The sequence below is a fragment of the Vulpes vulpes genome, chromosome 8, assembly GCF_048418805.1.
Source record: "Vulpes vulpes isolate BD-2025 chromosome 8, VulVul3, whole genome shotgun sequence".
Classification (NCBI taxonomy): Eukaryota; Metazoa; Chordata; class Mammalia; order Carnivora; family Canidae; genus Vulpes; species Vulpes vulpes.
In genome coordinates this window covers 96,222,067-96,248,830 of record NC_132787.1, presented here as the reverse complement: position 1 = coordinate 96,248,830, position 26,764 = coordinate 96,222,067, and the positions used below count along the sequence as shown (strand labels likewise).

Here is a 26,764-nt window from a genome sequence, read left to right as displayed (position 1 = left end):
GTTACTGTCATACTAAAAAATACACCATACAGATTCCATACTAGTTATGTAAGCCACAGTACAAAGGAACTTCAGACTGATCAAATCAGTTGGCAGAAAGAGGAAGCAATCCATTACTTTGTATAAATGATCCATTACTGTGACCCATGTTAAACAAAACTGCATGCAAGGGAAACTCTAAAAATACATGAGCAACTACAGGGTTACATGTGGTTGATCTATATCAATAACAAAATGAGAATTCAAGTGCACTCTGAAAACATGGGAATGTACTGAAACAATAAGGAAGTTCAAATACATACTCTGAATGCATCATTACCTCTAAAAACTATAAGAAGACCAAAGATTGTTTATCACAACTAACACTTAGTTGATGAGACTTGTTTTCCTCTCTTGCCTTTGGAGAACAACAGTTATTACCTGTTGGGTGAAACTCCTACTTTTTCTTAGATACCAGAATGGTAACTTCAATGAAATTTATAGTCCAAATTTGATAGGATAAGCCACAGCAACAAGAATTTCTTTTATTCATACAGAAACCTACTGGCAAAAAAAATCCCATCAAAGTCAAGGAAGTATACCCAATTTTATAACACAGCTATTCACAGGAGGTTTCCAAATCTGTGTACATGACAACACATTTTCTTATGTTACTGTCTCAATAAAGAAAGAACTTCTAGGCTGGCCAGTTCACTCTACTCTACTGAAACATTCTCATCTATTTCACATTCTCATTTGAAATCTACCAGAGTCCATTCTGATGATGAAGCACAACCATGGTTTCTTGAATAGTACAGGAAAATAAATATAAACAATGGGATTTTTCATAGAAGATGCATTTTGGGGATTTGAAATAGTATTTTGATGTTTATTTTTTCTGAAATTATTATTATTATTAATCATTTTACAGAAAGGAACTTAGGAATGATTTGAAGTGCAGCCATAAGGTAAGATGTCTGATGTTCAGGTGTGGATTGTGTAAAATCCGTTTCATTAAATAGGCATTTTTTTAAAAAAAGAGTACAATCTAAAGATCACCAATCACTATACTTACTGTTCAGATAGTATACTAGAGATATATTATATTATATTACAGATATATCATATAGTGTACTATATATATATATATATATTATTGTTTGGTGACATAATTTCCTGCGGGTGAGTCAATCACTATCATTTTTTGGAAAGATTTTATTTATTTATTCATGGGAGATACAGAGAGAGAGGCAGAGAAATAGGCAGAGGGAGAAGCAGGCTCCCTTTTGGGAGCCTGATGTGGGACTCAATCCCAGTACTCTGGGATCACGACCAGAGCCAAAGGCAGATGCTCAACCACTGAGCCACCCAAGTGCCCGGAGTCAATCACTATCATTGTTGTTAGAGGCAGGCCAATATTCACAAGTGTTTCAAACTACTTGGCTTTGGAAATGACTAAGCCTGTATCCTAAGAAATGAAGCATGAGATCCTTCAACTAGTGATTGCTGAAAAGAATGATGCCACTTCAACATGTTCTGCTTTAGATGGCATTTAAGGAAATAACCACTTTTACCATTTTCTATTCATATGAATTACACTCATGACCCTCTGGGACAGAGATTTTTCTATACTTTAATTACCTGAATGTAAAAAAAAAAGCCATTCCATGCATTTAATCTACATGTCAGTGTTGCTAATTACAGAGAATGCTTGCATATTTGCATATAGGTATATTATAGCTTATGATTGATTACATTAAACATTTGAAACATAGGTTCAACATCTTCCTACAGTTTATTCTTCCCAAACTTTTGTCATTTTATACACTTTGCATTTATTTTATTTTGAATGCAAATTACTCTTCTCTTCAGCTTAATATCTCTTGGAATTTCCTTCCTTTTGAGTCTCTCAGATTTGGAATCACAAAGAACTCAAATAGAAAACAGTGATGCTCATAGACCTACCGCAAATTATTCTTCACAGGTTGCTGGGCAGCACAGCCATCTATTACAGAGCATCTGTTATTCCGAACTAAACAGTGTCCTCCAGGTAGCCTCAGTGAATGGTGACAACAGCAAACCCATCCTCATGTCTACACCTACAACATTCTCACATCGCTACTTTGGGCCTTTGGCAATTTCAGCTTTCTCTTGGTTTCCAATGGCAAAACTACACAGAATTTGAAAGGATGGTTTTCCTGACCAAAAAAGGTAGTAGCTGGTAATTCCCTAAACTTGGAGCCAGAGTAGTCCATGTGGGTCAGGAAGCAAAACAAAACAAAACACAACATCCCAATTGTTCGTAATGGGATTGGGACTTTTCAAAGTTAGAAAATGGAGTCTTTAAAAGCTTAAGCAAGAATGACTAAGAAGGAAAAATCATTAGGTCTATTGCTTGTTTTTTGGTTCATTCATTCGTTCACTCATTCATTCATGATATACTGGTACCTACAACATACTAATGCTGTGGGGCATTCTGGAGATTCAATGGTAGACAAGATAAAGAGTCTGCTTTTAGAGAACCTAAGTCTAAGCAGAGAGACATTAATAATAATGCATGATAGGCTGCATGCTACAGGAAAGAAAGAGTGTAACAGAACCATAAAATGGGCACTAGAAACCTCTGATTCATCATGGCCTAGGAACTTCTGAGAAAGGCCTTGGAAAAAGAAAATGACAAATGTACACTGGGTACCTCCATGAGCAAAGTGCTGACAACAGAACTCAGGGTTATTTGGGGAAATCTGTATAAAAGACGACTCCTCATTTAACTTTGCTGAAAGACTGTGAAACACATTCACTTCCATTTCATATACTAAAGTACCATTTTAATACTTGAACTAAGATGAGGCATCACAGCTTTTCAGACTAAGAGAGAGCGGAACAATGGAAAGACCCATGGCCAGAGGCACACGCTGGACATGTGTCAATGCACCACCCAGTGTCAGACTTTGCCACAGGAGCTGTCCCAGTTAACACTCCTAGCTTCTCAGGAGTCAAAAGGAACTCTCAAGGTATTGCTCTCTTGTTTCATTTTATCTGGCAAAAAACAAATCCAACACTCAGGGCAGCTAAGACCCCAGGAGACAGAGATTAAAACGGGAAAATGAGCAGTTAATTCACAGCAAAGGGTTAGGCCTAAATAACTAAAATTCAGGCACAAATCCCATTACCAGCTTTGATAACAGAACAGGTAAGGATCTGTTCTCCTTTCAGATCAGGAAAAAAGAGAGAGGTACCAAAGATGTATCTTAACATATTTTCTCTCTCACAGGCCTCTAAAGGGGGTGCTCCTCCTCTCACTGACTCCCAGATACATCAGGTTCTTGAGGGAGCTATCCCTCCTGTAGTCTCCCAGGCTGGGCAAACACCCGAGTTAGTTCCTGAGTCCTACCTCTGAGACTCACTGAATTTCTGAGGTCTCAGCTTCTATGAAGCTCACAGAAGGGACAAGAGCCCCTGGGAAGGCCCTTCCTTACCTTCTCTCACAGGGTTGGACTGCACTCTTGGAAAGCCTGAGAACTCTCTGCTCTCAAGAGTATTTGGCATAAAATGACAGGTCACCTATTTATCAATTAAAAACATTTCATGGTATCTGAAAATGCTATACAGTGGAAATGGGAGCCATATATTCTGTTACCAGCTCAAAGTTTAGCCAGAAACTAATATTTTATATCTATATTTCTATATTTCTATATCTATATTCTGTGTGTGTGTATATATATACATACACATATAAATACATATATAGTGTATATATACCCCTACTCTATACATATGAGAGGAGACAGAGTGTGAGAGGGTTGGGAGAAGAATAATAAGGTAAATGAGGTAAAATATTAACAATTATAAGTGTGGGTAAAGTGTATATGGTGTTCTACGTACTATTCTTATTCTTCTACCTCTTCTGTTAATTAAGCCTGAAATTGTTTTCAAATAAAATGTTAAATAATAAAGTACAGTCCACCACTGCCCTCTATCCCCCAGCCACGGCACTTCCAATCCCTTTGATCTTGCCTCACTCTTTATCAAGGTAGCATCACCTTTGAACACATTAATTTCTATATTTTTCAAGTCTACTACTGTTTCCCCTTAGCAGACTGTGAACTCTGAGAAGGCAGAGCTTCTTTTCCGTTTTGTTCATGGGTATCTTCATGTTCATTACAGGTGCTCAGTGACAGTGCATGGCACCTAGCAGACTGAATGAAGATTGGTCTGGTGGAGGGGCAGTGAGCCTTCCAAGATGACTGCCTCATTCAATACCCCTAAGCAACTCCTCCTCTCCAAGCCCAGCTCAGGACTGCAGGTTTACTCTGTATAGAAACCAAAGGAGAGAGCTTTCTGAGCTGGGTACACAGGCACAAAGAAAGGAAGAGTAAAGGGCCCACAGGAGAGAGGGATTAAGTGAGAGCCCAAACGCTAAATGCTGAAACTCTCACATGCAAACACCAGCCTCTGTGCTGTTTTGCTCTGATGCTGCTGCCCTGAGGAAGGAGATCTGGAGAAACTGAATGGCTCTAGAGAAAAACCACTGAGTGACATTGAGGAATACCACACACACAAAAAAATGTCAGGATACCTGTCCAATCACCCAGCAGCGAGGCCGGCTGGCTGATAAGGCCCACTCCCACACACAACCTCCTCGGATTTTCAGTGCTTCATTCTTAAATATGAATAGATAACAAAGGAATGTTGGACATTTGAGCAAAGCTTCAATTATGCTAGACAGATCAACAAAAGCAAAACATGAAAACAGGAATTCAGAATGAATCGCAATAGTGCCCCAGTACAACAAAACTCCAAAGATTTGTTCTCCTTAGATAGAAAATGAGTGAGCCGTGAAATAAAAAGCACACTACAAAAAGTGAACAGAGACTAAGAAATTACCTTAGAAGTTATTTTTATGAAGGCTGAAATAAAAAAATTAATTATATAAATTACAAGAAACAGTTGGGAAAATCTCCGATATTTCTCCTGGTAGAGAATGAAAACAGAGGGGGAAGGGAGAAAGAGATTGATAATGGAAAATAAAATGAATCAACAGAATTGTTTCTGGATATTTAACATGTAAATAATGAGAAAACAAGGAGGAAAAAATATAGAAGTTTTTGGTATGTAACGATGCCGGTTTCCAAATTAAAAAGGATAAAGAGTCCCAGGAATATCATCATAAGATGTAACAATGGGGCTAAAGATTCTAAAACTGTCCAGGGAAGAAACAAGGCCCATAAAGAATCAGAAACGTGAGATGGCATACTTTTCAATAGCAGAGTTTGAAGAATTTAAAGCCAGGCAACAGCTGGTAACAGTGGAGATGGGTAGTGGGGATGGCAGACTAGCTTACTGCAAAGCAATCCTCTTGCCAAGAACATTAGAAAAGCTGGAAAAAGTATTTTTTTAAAGTGCCTTTGAAGGCATCAAAGGGAGGATCTCTGGGTGGCTCAATAGTTTAGCGCTGCCTTCGGGCCGGGGCGTGATCCTGGAGACCCGGGATCGAGTCCCACATCAGGCTCCCTGCATGGAGCCTGCTTCTCCCTCTGCCTGTGTCTCTGCTTCTCTCTCTCTGTGTATCTCTTGTGAATAAATAAATAGAATATTAAAAAAAAAATGAAGGCACCAAAGGCAGAAGGGGCTGAAAGGGCCAAAATCCTAGAGAAGAAGGAAACTCAAGAGAGGTGTGTTTAAATAGCTCTTATTTTCCAATTCATGAGCAATAGGTAAGAGGACAAGAAGCTGGGTTTCTAGAAGTATACTATGGTTCAAGGGTCAAAATTTGGGCATTTGGTGCCCATTAAAGAGATGGAATCCCAGGCTTTCAGTGGGAGCTACCAAAGGGTTACCCCCTAGAAGTAGTGACCTACTGGACATAGACCAACTCCCACAAAGGCAGTGTTGATTCCGCCCGAGTCCAGATGGCATTAACGTGATCTGTCCTTACTGTAATTGCTAGTCAAAAGCAAAAGGAAATTATCCATGGAGGAATATAGAAGCCTCATATTGTCTTAATTTTTCATATCTAATGTCAGATATTCAATTAAAAAAAAGAAAAAGAACATCATACTAAGCAGTGATGGTTCATTTTTTAAAAAAGATTTATTTGAGAGAGAGAGAGAGAGAGAGCATGCAAGCAAGTCAGTGGGAGGAGAGGCAGGGGTAGAGAATCTCAAGTAGACTCCCCAGTGAGCGGGGAGCCTGATGTGGGGCTTGATCTCATGACCCATGAGATTATGACTTGAACCAAAACCTAGAGCTAGATGCTCAACCAACTGAGCTTAACCAGGCTTTCCAATGCTTCATTTTCTCTTTCTTTCTTTCTTTTTTTTTTCCTCAATGGTTCATTTTCTGTCAACTTGACTGAACACGGGGTGATCAGGTATTTGGTCAGACACTATTCTGGGTGCACCTGTGAGGGTGCTACAGAAGAGATAAATAAATATTTGAATCAGCAGACCAAGTAAAGCAGAGATTGCCCTTCCTGATGTTAGTGCCTCATCCAATCAAAAGGCTGAATAAGAGGGAATTCCTCTGCTGTTTTTGAATAGAGACATTGTTTTTCTTCTGCCTTTGGACTCTACCTGAAATATCAGCTCTTCCTGGGTCTTCCCAAGATTGTGTGCTTTGGTACTAGAACTAATACACCATCTGCCTTCCTGGGTCTCCAGTTTACCAACTATAGCTCTTAGGACTTGTCACCCTCCAGAATTGTGTCAACCAGTTCCTTCTAGTTTGCGTCCTTCTCTCTGCATACATATCCTTCCAGTTCTGTTTCTCTGGAGAACACTGACTCATATACAAACATACTGAGGGACAAGATGAGATGACCAGAAACAATAAAGGAAAAAAAATACAACTGCATAAGATTTGGATATTGAAATTATCTGACACAACAGAATTTCAAGAATTGTTATAAAAAATGATAAAATGGAAATTTTATAAGCTAAAATTACAATAACTGAATCAAGACTGCCAAAAATGGGCATAAAAAGGTTTATACATAGCTGAAGGGAAGATCGGTGAACTGGAAAACAGGTCAGAAGAAAATATCTAGGGACACCTGGGTGGTTCAGTGGTTGAGTGTCTGCCTTTGGCTCACGGTGTGATCCAGGGTTCTGGGATGGAGTCCCAATATCAGGCTCCCTGCAGGGAGCCTGCTTCTCCTTCTGCCTGTGTCTCTGCCTCTTTCTGTGTGTCTCTCATGAATAAATAAATAAAATCTTAAAAAAAAGAAGAAAATATCTAGATTGAGGGAGGGAGAGAAAAAAATGAGTTATTGTGTGTAAATTATACCTCAACATAAAAAAAAATCTTAAAAATTTAATAGGGAGAAGAAAAAAAATTTAATAGGGAAAATTAAATAAATATGTAATACCTATAATACAAGGTGGAATATGTAAGAATCATGAGAAGGTTTCAAAGAAGGATAATAAAAATGACTGAGAAGAATCAGGAAAGAGTTCCCAGAGGAGTTTACATTTGAGATGATTTCAGAAGGTGGACCAATGGCATTTGTTGGGTGGTGATAGGAGAAAGCAGAAAGGAAGAAGGTAAGAAGAAGTAGTAACAGGTAGGATGGAGCACTATGTACACACCGGGCAGGTGCCATGTCTACAGCCCTCGGAGGACCTGGAGAGAATGCCCCAGCACCCAGATAATCACAATCTGACCCTAAGATTTTCCGAAATCACTTCTCAATCGACATCAGTCAACATTCATATAATATTATAGGAGTTCTCAGGACCTTTCTCCTCAGCAGTAGGGCTCATGAAGCTCCTCAGCATTTCCCTAAGGGTCCTGGGCTATGGAAAAGGCTGAATCTATAACACTCCGTTTGGTTTACTACAGAAGCTCCCAGAACTCTACTGGTGAGGGATAAATTAAAATTATTTGTTGAAATGGAGTTTCTGGACTGTCTACAGGCTTCATTTTTGCATGCTCCCTCTGGTCTCTGAATGACTGATACTGAAAAATGATTTACTGTCTCCTTTCCTAGGGATAGGCTGCCAGAAAGGATGCTGGCTTCAATCTTTACTCATTCATCAATATACCTTTCTGACACCTGATAATCTGGCTTCTTCCCAACCTAATGCAATTAGTCTAAACCAGCTTGGAATGTAAGATCTCAAAGCAACCACATTTTATTCTTGTGAAGCATCTTTCATTTAGTGCCTGCTAGGCTTTTTCCACTTCAGGGAATTTTTTGTGGCCTGCATTGCATATTGTTCACAGATTTTCCGTAAGAGCAAGAAGGGAGGGTAAAAGAGCCTCATGAACACAGGATAACCATATTAGAGAGCCTTTTCCTTTCTTAAAGATCACATTCACCATTCTCATCTCCACAAACCAATAGACCTAAAAAGAATCTTCTGGCTAGAATAAACAAGAGCCACAGAACAACTGCACAGAAATTTAAGAGAAATTTGTTCACCGGTTTTTATATTCTTGCATGCTACCTCTTTCCTTTTCCTTTTTTTTTTTTTAAAGATTTTATTTTATTTATTCATGAGAGACATAGAGAGAGAGAGAGAGAGAGAGAGAGGCAGAGACACAGGCAGAGGGAGAAGCAGGCTCCATGCAGGGAGCCTGGCGTGGGACTTGATCCCAGGACTCCAAGATCATGCCCTGGGCCAAAGGCAGATGCTCAACCGCTGAGCCACCCAGGGATCCCTGCTACCTCTTTTCTATGCTATGCTCCATCCACTAAGGCTCTATGAATCTGTTCTTCTGTGAACACCCAGTTCACTGGCATAATGAAGTCTAATTGTAGCAAAGTATGAGCTCTATTTCTCAGATCTGCATCCACAAAGGAGACACCTCTGCCTTAGCATGGGCACTTACTCATACCCCAGAGCCTCTTAGAGTCCTAGTCACTATGAACTTCATGGTCTGGTGAGATTTGAATATGGCCGTACTAGAACCTTTTTTTAAAAAAGAACCCGCTTCACTCTAGCAGTATGATGAATGATTATGCTGATCCCAACCTCCGGTTTGTTTTTTAAAATCACATTCAAATATAATCATGAAGAGACCTCAAAAGATATACCTATCAACAATCCAAATTATTCTAGGAGTAAGGAGAAGCAGGTTAATAAAAAATTGCAAGGAAGGACAAAAGCCTATCTAACTGAGTAGAGGAGGAAGAGTGGGTAAGATAAGGTAAGAGGTGAGGATCACTGCTACTGCTGAAAATGCTGCTACCTACCTGGTGCCACTACTGGTCTTAGGAATGGGTTTTCCTACAGAGAAACCATGACACTGATCTTTTTTCTGATAACACAGTCATTGTAAAATAGCAGAAACAATATAGAGTCTCTACCTCCAATATACCCTTACCTCTAACCCCAGAGATCACAATCATAAGCCACGTGGTTTTTAACTGTTCAGACTTTCTAAAAGTGTATCCAGAAGTATATACACACACAACACTAAACTTTTTCTTTTAAATACTGCAATAGTAGCAGCTCATTTTGATTACTGCTGAGGTCTGTCAAGCATTATTAATTGCTACTACATACTCAATAAGCAGACATTATCAAGTACTACCATATATTAATTTATTAAGGACTGTATCATGCATTGTGCTAGGTACATATTTTTGGATAGATTTTATTAGCTAGTTCTTCTTCAGTGAATTAACTGCTCATGTCCTCTGTGCCTTTCTTTACTGGAGAACTGCTGTTCTTTTCATGGATTTCTACAAATTCTCTATAATAAGAAGCTAACCTTTTAGCTTAGTGGGTGGTAGGAGCATGAACTTTGGAGTCAAACACACATGGGTTCAAATCCTAGCACAGGCACTTACCAGCTGTCTACTTTTATCCCTAGGTCTTGGTTTCCTCATGTAGAAAATGGGAAAAGGAGCCTGTCAAAGAGTTTCTGCGAGGATTAAGACCCTACAAGTTATTGCTACAGTGATATAATAATTGTCATAGCAAAAATAGTTCATAGTTTAATTTTCAATCACTCTGAGTATCTACAAGAGAGCTAAGTATCTTATGTAAAATTTTACATCCTAATAAACAACAATGCAAAAAATAGTTCAAAGTTTCAGTGTTTTCTTATTAAATAAAAACCAAATTGACAGGGTGTGCTGGATTATCCTATGGGCTAAGCATGGAAACCCAAGGGACAAATTAGCTCAGTTTAAAAAGACCTGTATAACATTATGATCTAGCCATACTTTTCTTTAAGCAATTTCACATTCAGTTGTAAAAAGCTACTTGTTGACTTATGAAAGAAATTTATGATACATTTCATATGTTAAGTCTCTCTGGACACTATACCAACCTTCAGAGTCACATTTTTTTTTTACTTTTTTCCCCTACCTTCTTAAAACTTAAAAATACATGAACTTTTATAATTGGAAAGAAAACTTTTAAACTTAAGAAAGATCTTGCAAACCCACTGTAAAGACACATTTTGGGGACAAAGGAACTCTGAATATGGGTTATATTAGATGATATCAAAGAATTATCATTAATTTTGTTAGGTGCGATAATGACATAGTAGTTGTAAAAGAAAAGGTCCTTTATTAATGATGCATAATAAATTATTTATGGGTCAAATACCATGAGGGCTACCATTCAACTGAAAGTATTTTAGAAAAAATTAAGATAACAAAATATTAGTAGCTATACTAATCTGGATAATGGGTTCTGGAGATTCATTACTAATAATAATTAAAAATTAATTATTTTTATTTTTGTTTGAAGTTTTTCATGATAAAAATTTGAAATGAGCAATTTAAAAATGAGCCTCTTTTTCCTTTCCAGCTATATAAGCTTAGGTAGCTGTATTCATGCTTCACTGAGATGGGTTGTAACTGAATATAGCTTTAAACTGCTTAAACACCTCTCCCAGGCTATGTCTGAATTTCCCATTCTAACAACAAGCTGGGGCACTGGGTGATTAGCTAAAGGCCCACATACAATAAACTGATGACTTCCGTCACCAGGAAAATATATTCAGAATTTGATATAATTCCACAAATACAGCTACTTCCGTGGTTAGAGACACAGAGACATAGACACTAGGGTTTGCTGGAATGCAGAGGGCCAGTGCAAAACAAAAGTTTGAGAACTTGCACACAGGAGAGCAGGGCTCAGTCAGCTTCCACTGAAAGACTTCTGTTACCTTGCCACTTAAATCTTGGAACTTAAGACTGCAAAGAAATGAAAGTGACATGCATGGGCCCACTCCAGGTGTGACCCTGATAACTCAAGGAAATGAGAAAATACTTCTTGGTAGCATTGTTTCCCTGAGTAATCTGGTATCAGCACCTTTACTCAAGAGGGTCACGGTGCTTGTGGATCAGATCATAGGCAAAGAGAGCTAGGATATATGAAATAGAGACAAAAAGAACTTTCCTTCAGAGAAGCTGATTAGCATTCCTCCTGCTTCCAGGGCATGACATGAGAAGACAGAGCTGACAGGTTCCTGAAAGACCAAGGACAGATTTAATTGTCCATGGCATCTCCATACACCATGTTTCCAGATTTTGGAAAGCCTAGGTTGGCGGCTCCCGACCTGGAGCATATGTCAGAATCATCTGCGTTACTTGTAAGACCATGAATAGCTGGGTCCCAGCCTCAAAGTTTCAGATTCAGTAGGTGTGAGTGGGGCCCAATCATTTACGTTTTTTTTTTCCTTTTTCCTATATAAATTTTTTAATTGCAGTTCGATTTGCCAACATATAGTTTAACACCTAGTGCTTATCCCGTCAAGTGCCCCCCTCAGTGCCCATCATCCAGTCAAAGACCCCACCAAAAAGGAGAATTATAGATCATTTATGTTTCTAACAAGACCTCAAGTAATGCTGATGCTTCACTGAGAAATGCTGGCTTCACTATCTGAATGAGTGCCTAATGTCATCTACTATTCTACACACAACTATTCCCAAGCCAAGAAGACGTGGTGCTAACATGTGTGCGGGCAGTATGTAAGGTTTCTCTGCCTCATGGCCACTTCACTTCACTTGCCCAACTTGTCCCTCTAAACATATCTTGCTAACTCTCAATTCATGTGGACCTGTGAGAAGATGGGGGAAATTTTCCATGTCTGACTGTATCCTGGACATACCAATACTAAAATGGTTCAATATTTAAATCTGAAAAGTGCTCAGAAACACTCAGATGAAATGCATTAGATAAAGTACTAAGGATTAACATGCATGAAGAATGTTTTATTATAAACCCCTGTTTTCACTTTCTTGCAGCTCTCCAAAAAATTAGCCCTTTGTGGTGAAATTTTCCATGCTTGGTTTCAGCCCAAAGGTGATTTTTTTTTTGCAAAGTTTGAGAAAAATATATTAAATAGTTTTTGAGTTATGAAAAGATGAAAAAAGCCCACACAATTTTTCCACTTTGAAAGCAATTTTAGGATTTAAAAAAAATATGCAGATGACTAAAACATGGCTGAAGTCGCAAAGTTGAAACTTTCCATGTGTTCAGCTTTCAGCAAGGTAGTCTCCTGGGTAATTAGAAAAGATAATGTGTGTGCACACACACAAACAGATAAACATATGTATTTAAGTAAATGCATAAGTGATTCGCAAAGTCGCATCTCATCATAGTCAATAAGAGCCTTCCTCAGGGTAGGGGGAATTTATTGTTTTCTGAAAGAGAGTCTTTCACCAAGCAGAGTAGCTAGCTGTTGACTGACTGACCCCTGTGGTTTTCATGTAGCAGGGGTCACTCCTGGCTCACAGGGACACAAGTGTGTCACTTCTGTGCACTGTGTCTCCAGAACCATCTATTTCCTTTCATACTCCCATTCCCCTGCTGCCCCCAGTTCCTGGAACGTTATTCATTTACCACCTAACTGCCTGCGACCCCCTTCTCCCACTATTTTATTACAAATGTGCTCTTCCGGGTCACTACTGACCTTCTGATTACCAATACCAGAAGCTTTAAGTTCTCTTTGAATTCAACTGTTACCCTGTTTCACTTATCTACGGCTACATAAGACCACAACGGTTATTCTTAAAATCTGTGAGGTCAGGAATTCAAACAGGACTCAGCTGGACTTCTGCTCCATGTGTCACTGGCTGGGGTCACTCCCTGGGTTGCCTTCAGTAGCAGATGGAACAGGCTTAAAGGTTCAAGAAGGTTTCACTCATGTCTGGTGCCTCATGATCCTATGTGGCCAGTTTGGGCTCTTTCACAGCATGGTAGTCTCGGGTAGTTGGACTTTGCATATGGCAGCTGGCTTCTAAGATGGAAGAAATAGAAGCTCCTAGTTTCCAAAGGCTTGAAATTAACATCACTACCACTGTATCCCACTGGTGAAAGTCACATGCCCAGCCCAGATTCAAAAGAGAAAGGAAAGAGACTATTCCATTAATGAATGGTATTCCATTCAAATGGAATTCCATTCCAAGAATGGTAAAGAACCTGTGGCCATCTTTAATCACCACACATTTACCTCTTTCTTGATCTTCTCCTTTCTCTTAGCATGTGGTACACTCTAATTTAGGGTAATGGCTTTCATTTTTTTTTCTTTTTAACCCTTATCTAAAGTAAGATATATACTCTACATTGTAATCTAGGATATCAACAAAGCCCATAAGAAGTGAAACAGAAGTGTACAATTAAATCAACTCTAATATTTTCTATTCTATTTTACTCTATTATATTTTTAGAAATGCTATTTTATTGTTCATAAACATATACTTCGCTGCTCTGAGGAGGATTACACTTTGCAGCCTCCTTGATGGCAGACTTGGTCATAGAACTTGTTCTGTGCAATGCTGTGTGAAGACTGACAAATGTCACCTCCAGGCAGAGGTTTTAAAATGCAGTGGTTTGTTATTTCCTTTTTATCTTTTGCCATGAGACTGGAATATGCCAGATAGAAGCTACTCCATCAATCTGGATTCTGGAGTAGGAGTGCATGATGAGAACATGCTGCATGGGGCAGCCAGCCCTCAAAAGATTTGTATTATGAGCAGTAAATAAATCTTTGTTGTTAAAAGCTACTGACACTGTGTTACTGTAGTGTAGCACAGTCTACCCTATCTTGACTGAGCCACTGCTTGCAACCCACTGAGGTGACTTCAGAATCCACTAATGGACTAATGTAGTCATTAGTTTAGAAACTTACTATACCTTTTGCTTCTTCTTCATCTTCCTTTCTATCAGATAAAGTCATTCTCCTAATATACATATATGACCAGTTTTTTTTCTCTCTTAACAATTTCCCTTGGCAAATTCCAAATATAGTCTTTAGTATTTCTCATCAGAACTAGTAATAGCTTGCCTATCACTGGGTTTTTAGCTTCTTATTCTATACTCTCTCCCCAATTCACTCTCCTTTTCGCTGAGACATTAATATATCTGATTCAGGACTATTATTATCACAGATCCCTCAGTGGCTCCTTACTGTCCAGGAAATAGAGTCCTAACCTCCTAGTCCCCACTTCTATTACCTTAGGCTCTCCATCCCACTGCTCGCTACATGCATACTAGGCTGCATCCAAATTAGACCACTCACTGCTCTCTTCATGTGTCCAATGATAAAAACTATTTTTTTATACTGTTCCCACTGCTTAGAATATATAACAACTCCTTACCACCAAAACATCAAACCCACTACTTCTAAACATTTCTAAGTACTGACTCAGTCTTCCTCTGCTCGAATACCAGCTCTTCATCTTTTTCTGATCTTCCCAGTTAGGAACCATCTCTTTCTTCAAAATATTCAGAGCCTTATGTTACTTTCCTCAGTTAATCTAGGGACAGGACTCTGACAACAGTTACTTTGATATATGAATGAGCTTTTATTCTTTCCCCTCCCTCCAGTTTATCTTGACTGTTGAACACAATGCAGTGATGTTATATGAATGTTTATCACAAAGATATCTAGCTTTCACTTCAGACATGAAGGTTCATCCGAAGAGTGTTGGGGCACTACAGTCTAAATAATTTCATTGTTTGCAGAATATTTGACTTTATTTTTTTCCCTACTGGAGATAAGATGTACTCCTAAATCAACACGCATGATCTAACATGCTATTTTAACTCTTTCATTAAAAAGTGTCCAAAATTCTCAGCTATACTTGCAGTGTGTTTTAAGCCTCTCAAATTTTGAGTATCTAAACATTACTGGGGACCCAGAAGAAATAAACAAAGAAAAAGCTCTGAGCAATAACAAAATCCACATATTTAATATAATCAATTTTACTCTTGCATATGCATTTTAAGACCTGTTCATTCTTACTCAAGACAAAATTCTAACATGATTATTTGTCGTCTCTACTAGGCTCAAATTACAGTAACCAATTGTAAGTAGGGAAGAGAAGTAGAACCTAACACTGAGGAAGAAGACAGAGAAACTATAAAATAAACAGGCAATTTTTTTTAAGCACTATCATTTAAGAAGTTTCAGGACATAGGCAAAATCTCTTTAATTGTATTTCACTGTAGTATAATATCATTATCAAAACGACGTCCTTGAATCACTAATTCCTCCATAATCAATATGCATTGCTGAAGAAGATAGATAAGTAAATAATATATTTTAGACAAATTTTTATTCAACTGGATAAAAGAGTCTGGTGCTTAAAAAAGAGAGTTTAAGTAATCTGGAAATTTCATTTAGAGAGAAGATAGTTTTGCCAACCAGACAGACAAAGGAAGCTCTATGTTATTGTGCATTTTCCCCAAGAAAGGCCAAATGATATAAAAAATTAAGTTTTTGAAGGATCTGTTATCCCTGGAAGGGAATGAAGTGTTTTCATAAAATGCTATATAAATACTTAGAGGAAAATAAAAGTAAAATTACTTGAGGTTCACCTCACAACTCAGTGCAGAATCCACTTGAGAATCAAGGTCTTTCAACTTCCAACCTTGAATTTGACGCAATCTATTGGCAAAATCAGATGGCACATTTTTAACATACAGAGGACTAATGCTGAAAAGAAGATTCTAAATAGGATGGATGAAACTACTACTTTTTTGTTCCAGTTACTTGACCTCCAGCCCCAAATTGCTAAAGCAGCATTCATGGGGGTCTCCAGCTTCTTGAGCTGCAACATCATGGACCGCATGAAGCTCGTTGTATCCAGGAGTATACAGTGCTATATGTAGGCTCTGCTGTCATCCAAAGTTTGAAAGAGTCATCAAATATCTTCTTAGACTCTCGTTATACCCACAGCTAATATAACTGTATCCTACCCCTGGGTTAAGACAGAGCTGAGGCTGCATCCTGGCAAGGGACTTTGCTCTCAGCTCCCATCCATGAAATGAAAGATAGGATGAGACTGTTTCTAAAGTCCATCTCAGCTCTAAGAGCCTATGAGTCTAAAACTATGTTTGTTATTACAAGTCATGACAGCTACTATTTAACAGTCTTCCAATTATATATTTTCTCAGGCTTCTTTTTAAATTCTTTATTTTGGGCATTACTTGTTAAAATATAGAATGATTTCTCTAATTCTATGTACCAAATTTTGCTTAAAGAAACAAAAAAATTTCAATACCAGATTTTTAAAAGAGCCATTACTTTAGTTTATTAAAATAAAGGTCAGATAATATGTCTAAAGTGTGCAATAAGTATTTTAAAACAATTTTAAGACCAAAGTTTCCTATAATTAGTTATAAAAATATTGTAAAGAACTGAACCAAAATAAAACCAAATAAACCAGCTACTAAACTACACATATGTCTTCAAAATCTTATGGGAGTCAAATATTCCAGTAAAAATAACAGAAGAGATGGAAACACAAGTTTCTTATTATCACACTTCATATGTTATAAAACATAACAGCTAACTTATTTTTGGCAAAATGATTAGGGATTGCAACACTCTGGCTTATACAAACTTATTTGATTGTCAAATGCATCTTAAATGGAGCGTGTCATGCTAACTTCAGGCATGCAGGCACTGTGCCGTCTTAGGGTAGCGCAGAGACACTGAAATTTCAACACTTCAGCAGGGATCACACCACCGATATTAACTGGGCCAGGTGTTTAAAGAGGCGGGGGGGTGGGGTGGGGAGGGCTTCAACAATGCAGTTAATTGAAGCCAGATGAAGCTTTTGAATAATAAAAAAAAAATCATACAGATGTTCACCCTTCTCCCTGGGTGACCTTTATGGACAATTTATTGCATGCGTTATTTTCTAGAAAACACCCTTTTTAAGAAGACACGGTTTCACATGTCTCTCTGAAAACTCTATAATCACAGTATGAGTTATGCCTCCACAAACAGACTACGTTACGCTCATGTTTCATTTCCCTTTTCCCTTTTCACCACCGTTCCTGCAAGGGCAAGAACACCTGGAAGGAGAACAATAATTAGAAAGCTCTAGAGCTAAAGGAGCTATAAGAAGCTGCATTCACCTTGAGAAGCATTGTACTTCTTTCCCAACAGACATGTGAGTGCACGCCAAAAAGGAGAGATGGGTTCAAAACAAATGTGCTGAACAACTGTTCTCATGAATGTAGAAGAGAAACTATACATTACATGCAGAATCGATGTGAAGCAACCAAAAACCAAAAAGACAGATCAGTGATTAAGTTAACAGACTGTGAAGGACTCAGAAATGAGCATTTTCTTCTTTATGTTTACAGAATAGTGTATTTGTCAGGGTTCTGCAGAGAAAAAGAACCAACAGGATTTATAGGTATGCATGTATATGAAAGGAGATTTATTATAGGAATTGGCTGCCATGATTATGGAGGCCAAAAAGTCCCACAATATGCCATTTGCAAGATGGGAAGCAGGAAAGATAGTGTTATGATTCAGTCTGAGTTTGAAGGCCTGAGAGCCAGAGGAGTTGATCTTGTAAATCCTGGAGTCGAAGGCCAGCAAACCCGGAGATCCAATGTCAAAGGGCAGGAAAAGATGGACGTCTCTGCTCAAGAAGAGAGAGAGAAAGAACCCCCATTTTCTGAGTTTTATTTTATTTGGGACCTCAATGGATTGGAAGATACCTGCTGACAATGGTGAGAGCAAATCTTTGCTTGGTGTACTGATTCAAAAGCTAATCTCTTCTGGAAGCATCCTCAAAGACAGACTGAGAAATGTTTTACCAGCTCTTTGGCCGTCCCTTAGCTGGGTCCAATTGACATATAAAATTAACCATCACAAATAGTAATGCTATTATTATTTCAAACATGCAAGTACTCTTTTCTTAAAAAAAAAAAATTCCCTTTTTAAGGTTTTTAAAACACCCGAGATAACTAATAACCCCAAATTGTATTTCATATCAGTTTGCTGCATTTTCTTTGGCAAGACCAGCTCACTTGCTATACTGGGAAATAAAATACTCAGTATTTTAATTTATATGTTATCTACGTATCTATATGCTTGACTGTACATGACACAAGTGAAATACTCACTGTAGCGGTGGTGGGGTGGGCAGCTTCTGACATGATCCTTACTTTCTAATGTTCATGCTGCAGTGTAATCTGCTCCTCTTGTGGGGGCTGGACCTAGGGCCTTACTTCTAACAGGTGGAATACCATAAGAGTAATGGGACATGATTTCTGTAATTAGGCTATAGTTTGTGACTTCCATCTGCCAGCAGACTTTCTCTGGCTCTTCTACCATACTTCCTCTAATGAGGCAAGTTAGAAAGATGACCCACATGTTAAGGAACTGAGGATGCCCTCACCCAAGTGCCAGTGATGGACCAAGGCTCTCAGTCCAACGACCCTCAAGGAATGGAATCCTGCCAATGACTATGTAAGTGAGCTTAGCAGCACATCCTTCTCAATTCAAAATTTCAGATGAGACTGCAGCCCTGGAAGATACCTCAATTGCATGTAGTCTTATGAGAGACCCCAAAGCAGAGGACCCAGCTAAGTTGTGGCTAGATCCCAGACCCACAAAACTCTAAGAGAATAAATGTGCATGGTTTTACTCTATTTGATTTTGGGGTAATTTGTTACACAGCTGTAGACAACTAATACAGTACTTAACCTAGTGACTGAGCCAATGATTCCACTGTCACAATTACAGCTAGAACCTATTAGGGGACTTCTAAGGTCGAGGCACCATACTTAATTCTCTCTTTGGGGGACATATCATTATCCCCATTTCACAGATGAGGAAACAGAGGTATTGAGATACTCAATAACTTGTCCCAGGTCACACAAACTATGACAGCAGGAATTTGAACCTAGGTGTCTTAGCTCTAGAGCCAGGGCTTTTAGCAACTTACAAACAGAACCACTGAGTGGCAGGGCTGGGCACTGTAAAGAAGGTAACTTCATCACACAGTACTAGAAGAGATTTGGAAGACACAAAAGAGATCAAAAGCCATGCAAAATGCTAAAAACAAAAATAAAGTCTCCTTTCCAATTAAAATACTTTTCTGTGGAAAAAAGAGTAGAAATAATAACACAGTGAATGGAAAGCAATCCTGAATTTATCGAAATTGCACTTAGAAATAGAAAATACACTTTCTTACACCCAATAAGCAAAAATTAACAACCTTAATTTTTTTAACTTAAATTTGTCAACATATAGTACATCATTAGTTTCAGATGTAGTTTTCAATAATTCGTCAGTTGCATATAGCACCCAGTGCTCATTATGTCATGTGCCCTCCTTAATGCCCATCCATTTGGCATTAAAAACTATAACCAGGGACGCTATAGTTGTACATTTCCTAAGGGCAATTATGAGTGAGACATAAGTGTGTCAAGCTGGTACAAACAGAAGAAAATTTCCAGTGAGCTTTGAAACTCCTTGAGATTTTTATCATATGGAATGTGAAGAGTCAAAATCCGAGGACACAGAGATTCTAGGAAGGAATCACTTCTATCTTACATTCACTCTACAAGGTTAAATAGCATTCCCTCATACTCCTACACTCAGTAGTTATCAGACCTATGGGTTAGTGTGTCTCTTCCATTAGACTTTGGACGCTCTTATCTCAAAGACTGTCTTAGTCACCTGGATGTCCTCAAAACACAGCTCAGGGCCTCACACATGGCCAGTGTTTAATATATGTTTGTTGAATAAAGAAATAATTTATGTTGTGTATTGCATCCATTCAGTAGATCCTTTCAATTGTACATGTAAGTGAGAGTATGAGTTTCTCTTTTGTTTTGAAGTCCCTTCTAGCTCACTAGCTTTCTCGGGCACTTTAAATAGGGCTTTGTGTCTCCAGTATTTTACTTAATATCTGACACCCAGTGGCACCCAGTCATTTGTGAATGAATGAATGCTTCAAAAAGGTTGCCAACCTATAGAATGGAGAAGTATCCAGGCTTATAATTAAATAAAGATCTGGTATTCCATAAGGACAGCTGTTGGCTTACTGATGATCATGATGACGACAATGATAATAAATTATCTTCCTTTTGAAAGGAGGTGTGAACATTTGCAAAATACTGTCACAATCAGATTCTTCTCTAGGTCTTAGCTGATGACTACTCTTAAATATGCCTTTATAAATGAGAAGTTATACGCAACTTCAGAATTTCATATAACCCTAGATTAAATAGCATTCATCTGGAAAATTTCTATCTCCTTATTATTTTTTGAAACACATGGAAACAGCATGAACATACATGCACATAGGCCCACAGTAATATAGATAAAGATAAAGAAAGGCAGCCACCAAATATCCCCCTCTCTGTTCTGTTTATCATTAAACAAGAGACAAAAGAGGGAAGGAAAGCTGAGGAGAATTTGCGCAAGTGCATAATCTAGCACTTACAGTCACTTCCTGAGGCATACTTACTGGGAGTTCAGGGGCAAGCTTCAAAATCTCAAGAGAAAAATGGCAGCCTATTGAATGGCCAATGACCACAAGTTTTATTTCCTTTGGCACATGAGTTCTCAGGAAAGCTAGCTTGTGTTCCACTTGACCTTGTAGTCCATAGATGTCATTAATTTCTTGAGCATTTGGATCTAAAAGCAAAAATATGCATATATTTTCACTTAATGAGGAAAATAATAAACTCACTGGGAAAAATACCTAAAAAAATAGCCAACAACAGTACTAGTTATGACTTATTTAAAGCCTACAATGTGCTAGTTACAGTGTTATACACTTTACTCAAATTATATCAACAAGTCTTCACAACAGCCCTGGAAAGGTAGTATTTATTTTCTTTTTATAGATGAAAACCCCAAAGCTTACAGACATTAGGTGATATAGACTGAAAATCACACATCTATGAAGTGAAAAAGGTAAGATTCAAACCCAGGTCTGTCCTCAGAGCTCATGAACTTTCAACTAGTCCGTGAACTATAGTTAGCTTAGGCCACTACCTCTCAAACTTGATCATGTATCAGAACCCTCTGCAGGATTTAGGAAAGCAGTAATTGCTGGACTCTACCTTCAAATTCTGTGATTCAGTAGGTCTGGGCTGGGAGCTGAGAATTTCTGTTTCTAAGTTTCCAGGAGATGTTGATATTGCTGGTCCCAAGACCACACACTGAGAACCGCTGGTTAGGCTAGTTTATATTATTAATAGAAAACTACGAAAACCCATGACACTGCTTCATTATTTTAGATAATCTGTTGAAGAATTTAGACAGAGAGGCTTAAGGAGAAATGTTGCAAATTGTTCCTTTTAACCAGCAGTCTTAACCTGAAATATCCTTTCTTCCTTTCACAAATGAACTGTCTTCTGGAATCTTCAAGAGCTAATTAAAACTTTATCTAGCTAATCTCCAAGAAAAATGAGTGAGCCTTCCTTTGTGCTTAACCAGTCCTCTCCACTCTTATTAGAGCACTTTATCATACTTGTATAATTGTCTGTTTATTTCCTCTCATGGGCTGTGAGCTCCTAGGAGGCAAGATTCACCCTTTCCTCTGTGGCTAGCACACAGTAAATCAATGTGGAGTAAAAAAAAAAAAAAAATGAATTCACTGGACAGTCTCTGAGGATGCTGCTAAGCTCTGGTATTCTATAAATATGGGAAATTTCAATAGGTCTTCCCTATGCACCTGTAATATTTCAAAATATCACAAGGTGGTAAATTGTTTATTAAAATTTGAATCACTAGCATCTTAAATTTCTTGCCTTCGATTCCTACAAGTTACTAATGTGAACTGTAATGAGCCACACTATGGCTCATTTGACGGGTACCCAGAACTCACTGCGAAGGACTGCTCTTCAGTTTTCTCTGTACATGGTGTTTCCATTCCCTTCAGTGCTCAGCAACCCTTGTTAATCTGGCTAACTCCTCTTCATCCTTCAAACTCCAAACAAGTGTTATCTCCTCCGAGAAGCCATTTTAGGATTCAGTGGGTGAGAAGTAAAGTAGCCTTCCTTTCTGGTTCCCCAATATCCCATGTTTATCTCACCACACTACTCCTAATTTTTTCCTGTTACAATTTATGTCTTGCTTATCTTTGTCCCCCTGTATGTTTCCATACAGTTATGGAAGACCTTTTTTACTGAGTCAATGAGGTTTATTAGTTTCCTTTTTTCCATAGTATTACTAATCTCTCAGGTAAGATGTGCTCTGCCCTAATCCTTCTTCTAGGTCAGCCTCGAATCAGGGAAGTTCAGCATAAAACAGAATGGGGAAGAGAGAAAATCTGGAAGTCTGATTTTGGTAGGGCCCCTGATAGCTCCAAATTAAAAATGTTCATTGAATATTACACTTGAGTACTTTATGTTCCCCTCTCAGTTTAACTGATTTGATCCCTCCACCCAGAAGTGATCATATTATTCTTACATACTCCAAAACAAACATCTATAAGACCTGCAAACCCAATTTTTTATTTTTCAAAATATATAATGTTTGAAACTGTCAAAATCTTCCTTTCATTGGGACAGCATGGTATAGTAATATCATGGGTGTTGGAGACAAAATAAATCTGAGTCTAACTCCCAGCTGAGCACCTTATTAACTTGGTGGCTAAGGCAAATCTTTTAACCTGGCCTCAGTGTCCTCTTATCTACAACAGAGATAATAATTCTAGCCTCCTAAGAGTGTAAGCATAATATTTTTAAAGCACATAGCACAAGTGTTTGGCATAAACTAGAAGAGAAGTGAAAGTTATGGTTGCTATCATTCCAATTCCCATCATTTAAGTCCTCCCTGGAATATATACCAAGAACATTTACTTGGATAGCGCAAAGAGAAAGAAAATGAGCTAAATGCAGTAAAACATTTTAAAACTTCACTGACACCAGAAATAAGGTTCTAAAAGATTATATTTCAGATGAACTTTAATGAACACTATAATTCAAAAGATTAATCAAATGAATATTTCAGAAGTAAATCTAGCTTTACCTCTGGGAACTGCTGAGTAGATTTCCAAGGTAAACACATTACTTATTAGTGTCTGCTATAGTAATGAGGTTAAAGGAGAAGAAAATACTTTCTAGAAATAATAATGATAGCAAACTTAAATGTGCTATCTGGACATTATTTTACTAGCAAAAACTAAAGGTTAAAGGATTATATATTTCACTGTTTTTCATGCTGATTATTATTTTAATATACTCTGAAAAAAAGGCCAGAAATCATTATCACTTTCTATAAAATATAGTAAAATAATTATATTCAATTGTACCAAAATCAAAATAATAATATGGAAATTACCTAAGCCATTTTTTTTTTCTGTAGAAAAATGTACTATGTACTACAATTTACAATCCACTAAATATGTTTGGAACATAATATCTATCAAGATATGGTCTTAAATATAATACTGACAATTTTTAGAACCTGACCCTATTTCTTAGACCCATTTCTATGGAATTTACTTTATAGCTCATATATTGAGTCTGGAGTTTATTTCAAAAGGTACATATAATCTGTTCCTACAGAGTTCATAGAGAAATTAAGTAATATTAGTACTTCACATTTACTCTTTATTTAGTTGTTCAATTGATTCAGTTATTAAAATTTTGCCACTTTTGGATCGAAATGATATGTATCCCTTAGAGCTTCAGGACACAGGTATCTGATAACTAGTATTTCATTCCATTTCACGCTAAGTGAATTGACCACTCTGACAGAAAACAGTGACTAAATGCCCAGCCCATGGTGACTTTGAAAATACAGATATAAATACAGTATACTCCCCTTATCTTCAAGGAGTTTACAATCTAATAAAAACAAACAAATAGATAAAAACACAATTATAAAACACTGAAATAAGTTTATCTAAAGCATTTCCTCGAGAAAAGAACAAATTTTTATTGCATTTAAAATATGGATTTTAATTTAATTTATTAAACCATTTTAATTGCGTTTAGAACAACTGAAAGGTAATACCCCTTTGGATTCATGAAAACTACTATGCCCTTCTTCAAATAAAACAAGATAAATATCTAGAAAATATTCTTTACTAATTCATATTACTATAAATGTGTAACTTTACATATTTGAATGGAAACATATGGCCTAAATTTAATAATACATACATAACATATATGTATGTCTAGGTACATATTGGATATAAATGCATAAGTCTTACTATATATTGTCGTTTAAGCAGTATTTATTTACAAGTCATCTATGACCATAGAACTAACAAAATTGGAGATTAGTGCTACATGAGCCTTCTGCTAGGACCAACTGATTTCAACTCAGGTTATTACCTCAGGGTTGTGAGACTGAGCCCCACATCGGGCTCCTTGCTGGGTGTGGAGCCTGCTTAAGATTCTTTTTCTCCCTCTGCCCCTTCCCCCCTTCCCTAAAAAAGTACCAATAAAGATAAATTTTAAAAAATGGAGCTTCTGAATTGTTTTTATTTATTAACAGAAAATATTAAAGCAATTATGGCAAATATGGCAAAGTGATAACTATTGAGAGAAAATCGAGGAACAGAATCTTGGACTTACACTATTGTTTGTACTTTTTCATACTTAATTTTTTTTCTCAAAATAAAAGAAAACATTTTAATTAAGAATGCTTTGACATGACTTTCCTACCTACATCAGTTTTATAGGGGAAATTACCATTCATTTCTCCATTACTCTCAGTGGAATACAGAAGGCCCAAGGGACTTTATCTAAGTTTATCCAAAACATCAGTGAAACGGTAGATGAGAACTCTCCCTAATTCTTCATGCGTATGTAATTCACTGATCCAAAGGTCTTCCTTTCATGACTGTACCCTGAGTTTACTAAGCTGATGTGAAAGCACATTCTCATAGTTTAGGCCTTGACTGTCCCTGGCCCCCTAAATATTTCTGTAAACTCGTTGCATCTAAACATTGGTGCAAGTCTGCTAGCTAATTTTAAGGCATGGAACACAGGCTATGGTAGGTAGGCATCCTATTTAAAACTGCTATCAAATAAATAAAATCTTTTAAGCCCCAAACACGTCTTATAAAATAATTTATTATTATTATTCTCCAAATACATGGTTAAAAACTGGGGTCATCAAATTATGCTTTTCACCTGATAAAACCCAGTGCTCTGCTAAGGATTTTAGTAGGGGAAAATACGGGAAATGAGAGACCAAGAGAGAGAAAGAGAGAGAGAGAGACAGATTGATTCAGCAAGGAGAACATAATGTTTATTGACTTAGCAAATAAAAAAAGCCAAAGACATAAAAGTGTGAGGTGTAATTTTGGACAATGATGAGTTCTGTGGCTGTTTGTGGTTTATAGGGAGGTGGAACAAATGAGGTCGGAAAGGAAGGCTGCCACTTGATCAAGGAGGACACTGAACATCACTAGGGAATCTGGGCTCCACTGTTGTGAGCAGCGGGAAGAAGCTAAGGCCCATGAAGAAAGGGGCAGTGACCTGGCCTGTGTTATAGGACACTGACTTCAGTACTACTTTCCCTAGTCTTGCTGTGCTTCTTGCTTCTGTCTTCCCCGAGACTCTAACAATTTGTGGGATTCTTAACTTCTTTTCTTGCTCCACCCTTTGTTTTTTTTCCTGTTTCTTCCCACCTACTGAGAGCCTTGTTTACTGTCAGTGACTATGAGTCCCCCAGACTTGACTGTGCCTGCCTTGGGCTTTTCTAGCCATTCCATTCTGCCTCCATGCTCCTCTGCCAATCGTGGTCCTGGCAAGAGACAAAACTCTACTGTTTTTCTCTCTTTCCTTGTGTTTGAATACTGGAATGGGAGTGGTTTACTGTTTCTTTGGATAAGCATGACCCAAATTCATCATCAGTTGAAAGATTGTGTAACTTTTTTAGGTAGTGTTTTATCAGCTGAAACTAAATCACTGTGATTTCTAGTTTTTATGTTACACTTTTTGAACAAATGACTTAAAATAGTTGATAATGAATCTGCCGTCAAGTAAGCTGACTCTATAGTAAATCAAAGCCAGAAGGAGTTTATACTTCTAATTCCTCACATTTTCTTTTCACACTTTTTTTGGTCTTGAATCACCCCCTCCTGACATTGGTGAACATCTGTGCTCCCAATTATACTCAATTTATGGTTGTGATAATGTGGCGCAACTAGAATATTATTTCCAACTGTTCATAATTTTAACATGTGCTAATATGAAGCAAAACATACTTTCAACATTTGATGGGTGGTTATAGCTTATGTCCTCTCTCTCAATGATTATATATTTTCACATCATATTTTGCATGTCAAAAAACCTGTTCTTTAGGGCAATAATCTTGGATGATGAATAATCTATCTACCCTGCCTATCCAAAGCAACCTACCATAGCATGCATTTGCAAACATAACCTTTAATATGTAAAACAGATGAAAGCAGAACTGTTCTGGCTGGATGGGATGCTAGTGGGGCCTAGAGTCCCACTTGCCCATCTTAGAACGTTTGGGCTCCTCAGAATACAGATAGAAAGTCACCAACCTGAAAGGCGGAGACTGGAATCTCTATTTCTTTGTAGATTTCCACAGTACGACACATAATCATCTAGTAGGTTGT

At 37.7% G+C, this 26,764-nt stretch overlaps 1 protein-coding gene across 11 annotated transcripts in view; it reads right to left on the bottom strand.

The window, feature by feature from the left end:
- The window catches only part of LDAH (lipid droplet associated hydrolase), a 105,658-nt gene that overhangs the window by 40,054 nt on the left and 38,840 nt on the right, over positions 1-26,764 (bottom strand). For 10 of the 11 annotated variants that reach the window (XR_012003221.1, XR_012003220.1, XM_026014936.2 and 7 more), the window contains one exon: positions 20,672-20,841. Coding sequence is in view for 9 of the 11 variants with exons in the window: in XM_026014936.2 (XP_025870721.1) it covers positions 20,672-20,841 (170 nt within the window). In the remaining 2 variants the exon portion in view is untranslated. Of the gene's footprint in view, positions 1-15,113; positions 17,831-20,671; positions 20,842-26,764 lie in introns of those variants that run through there. The other variant, XM_026014940.2, reaches the window with a different exon arrangement.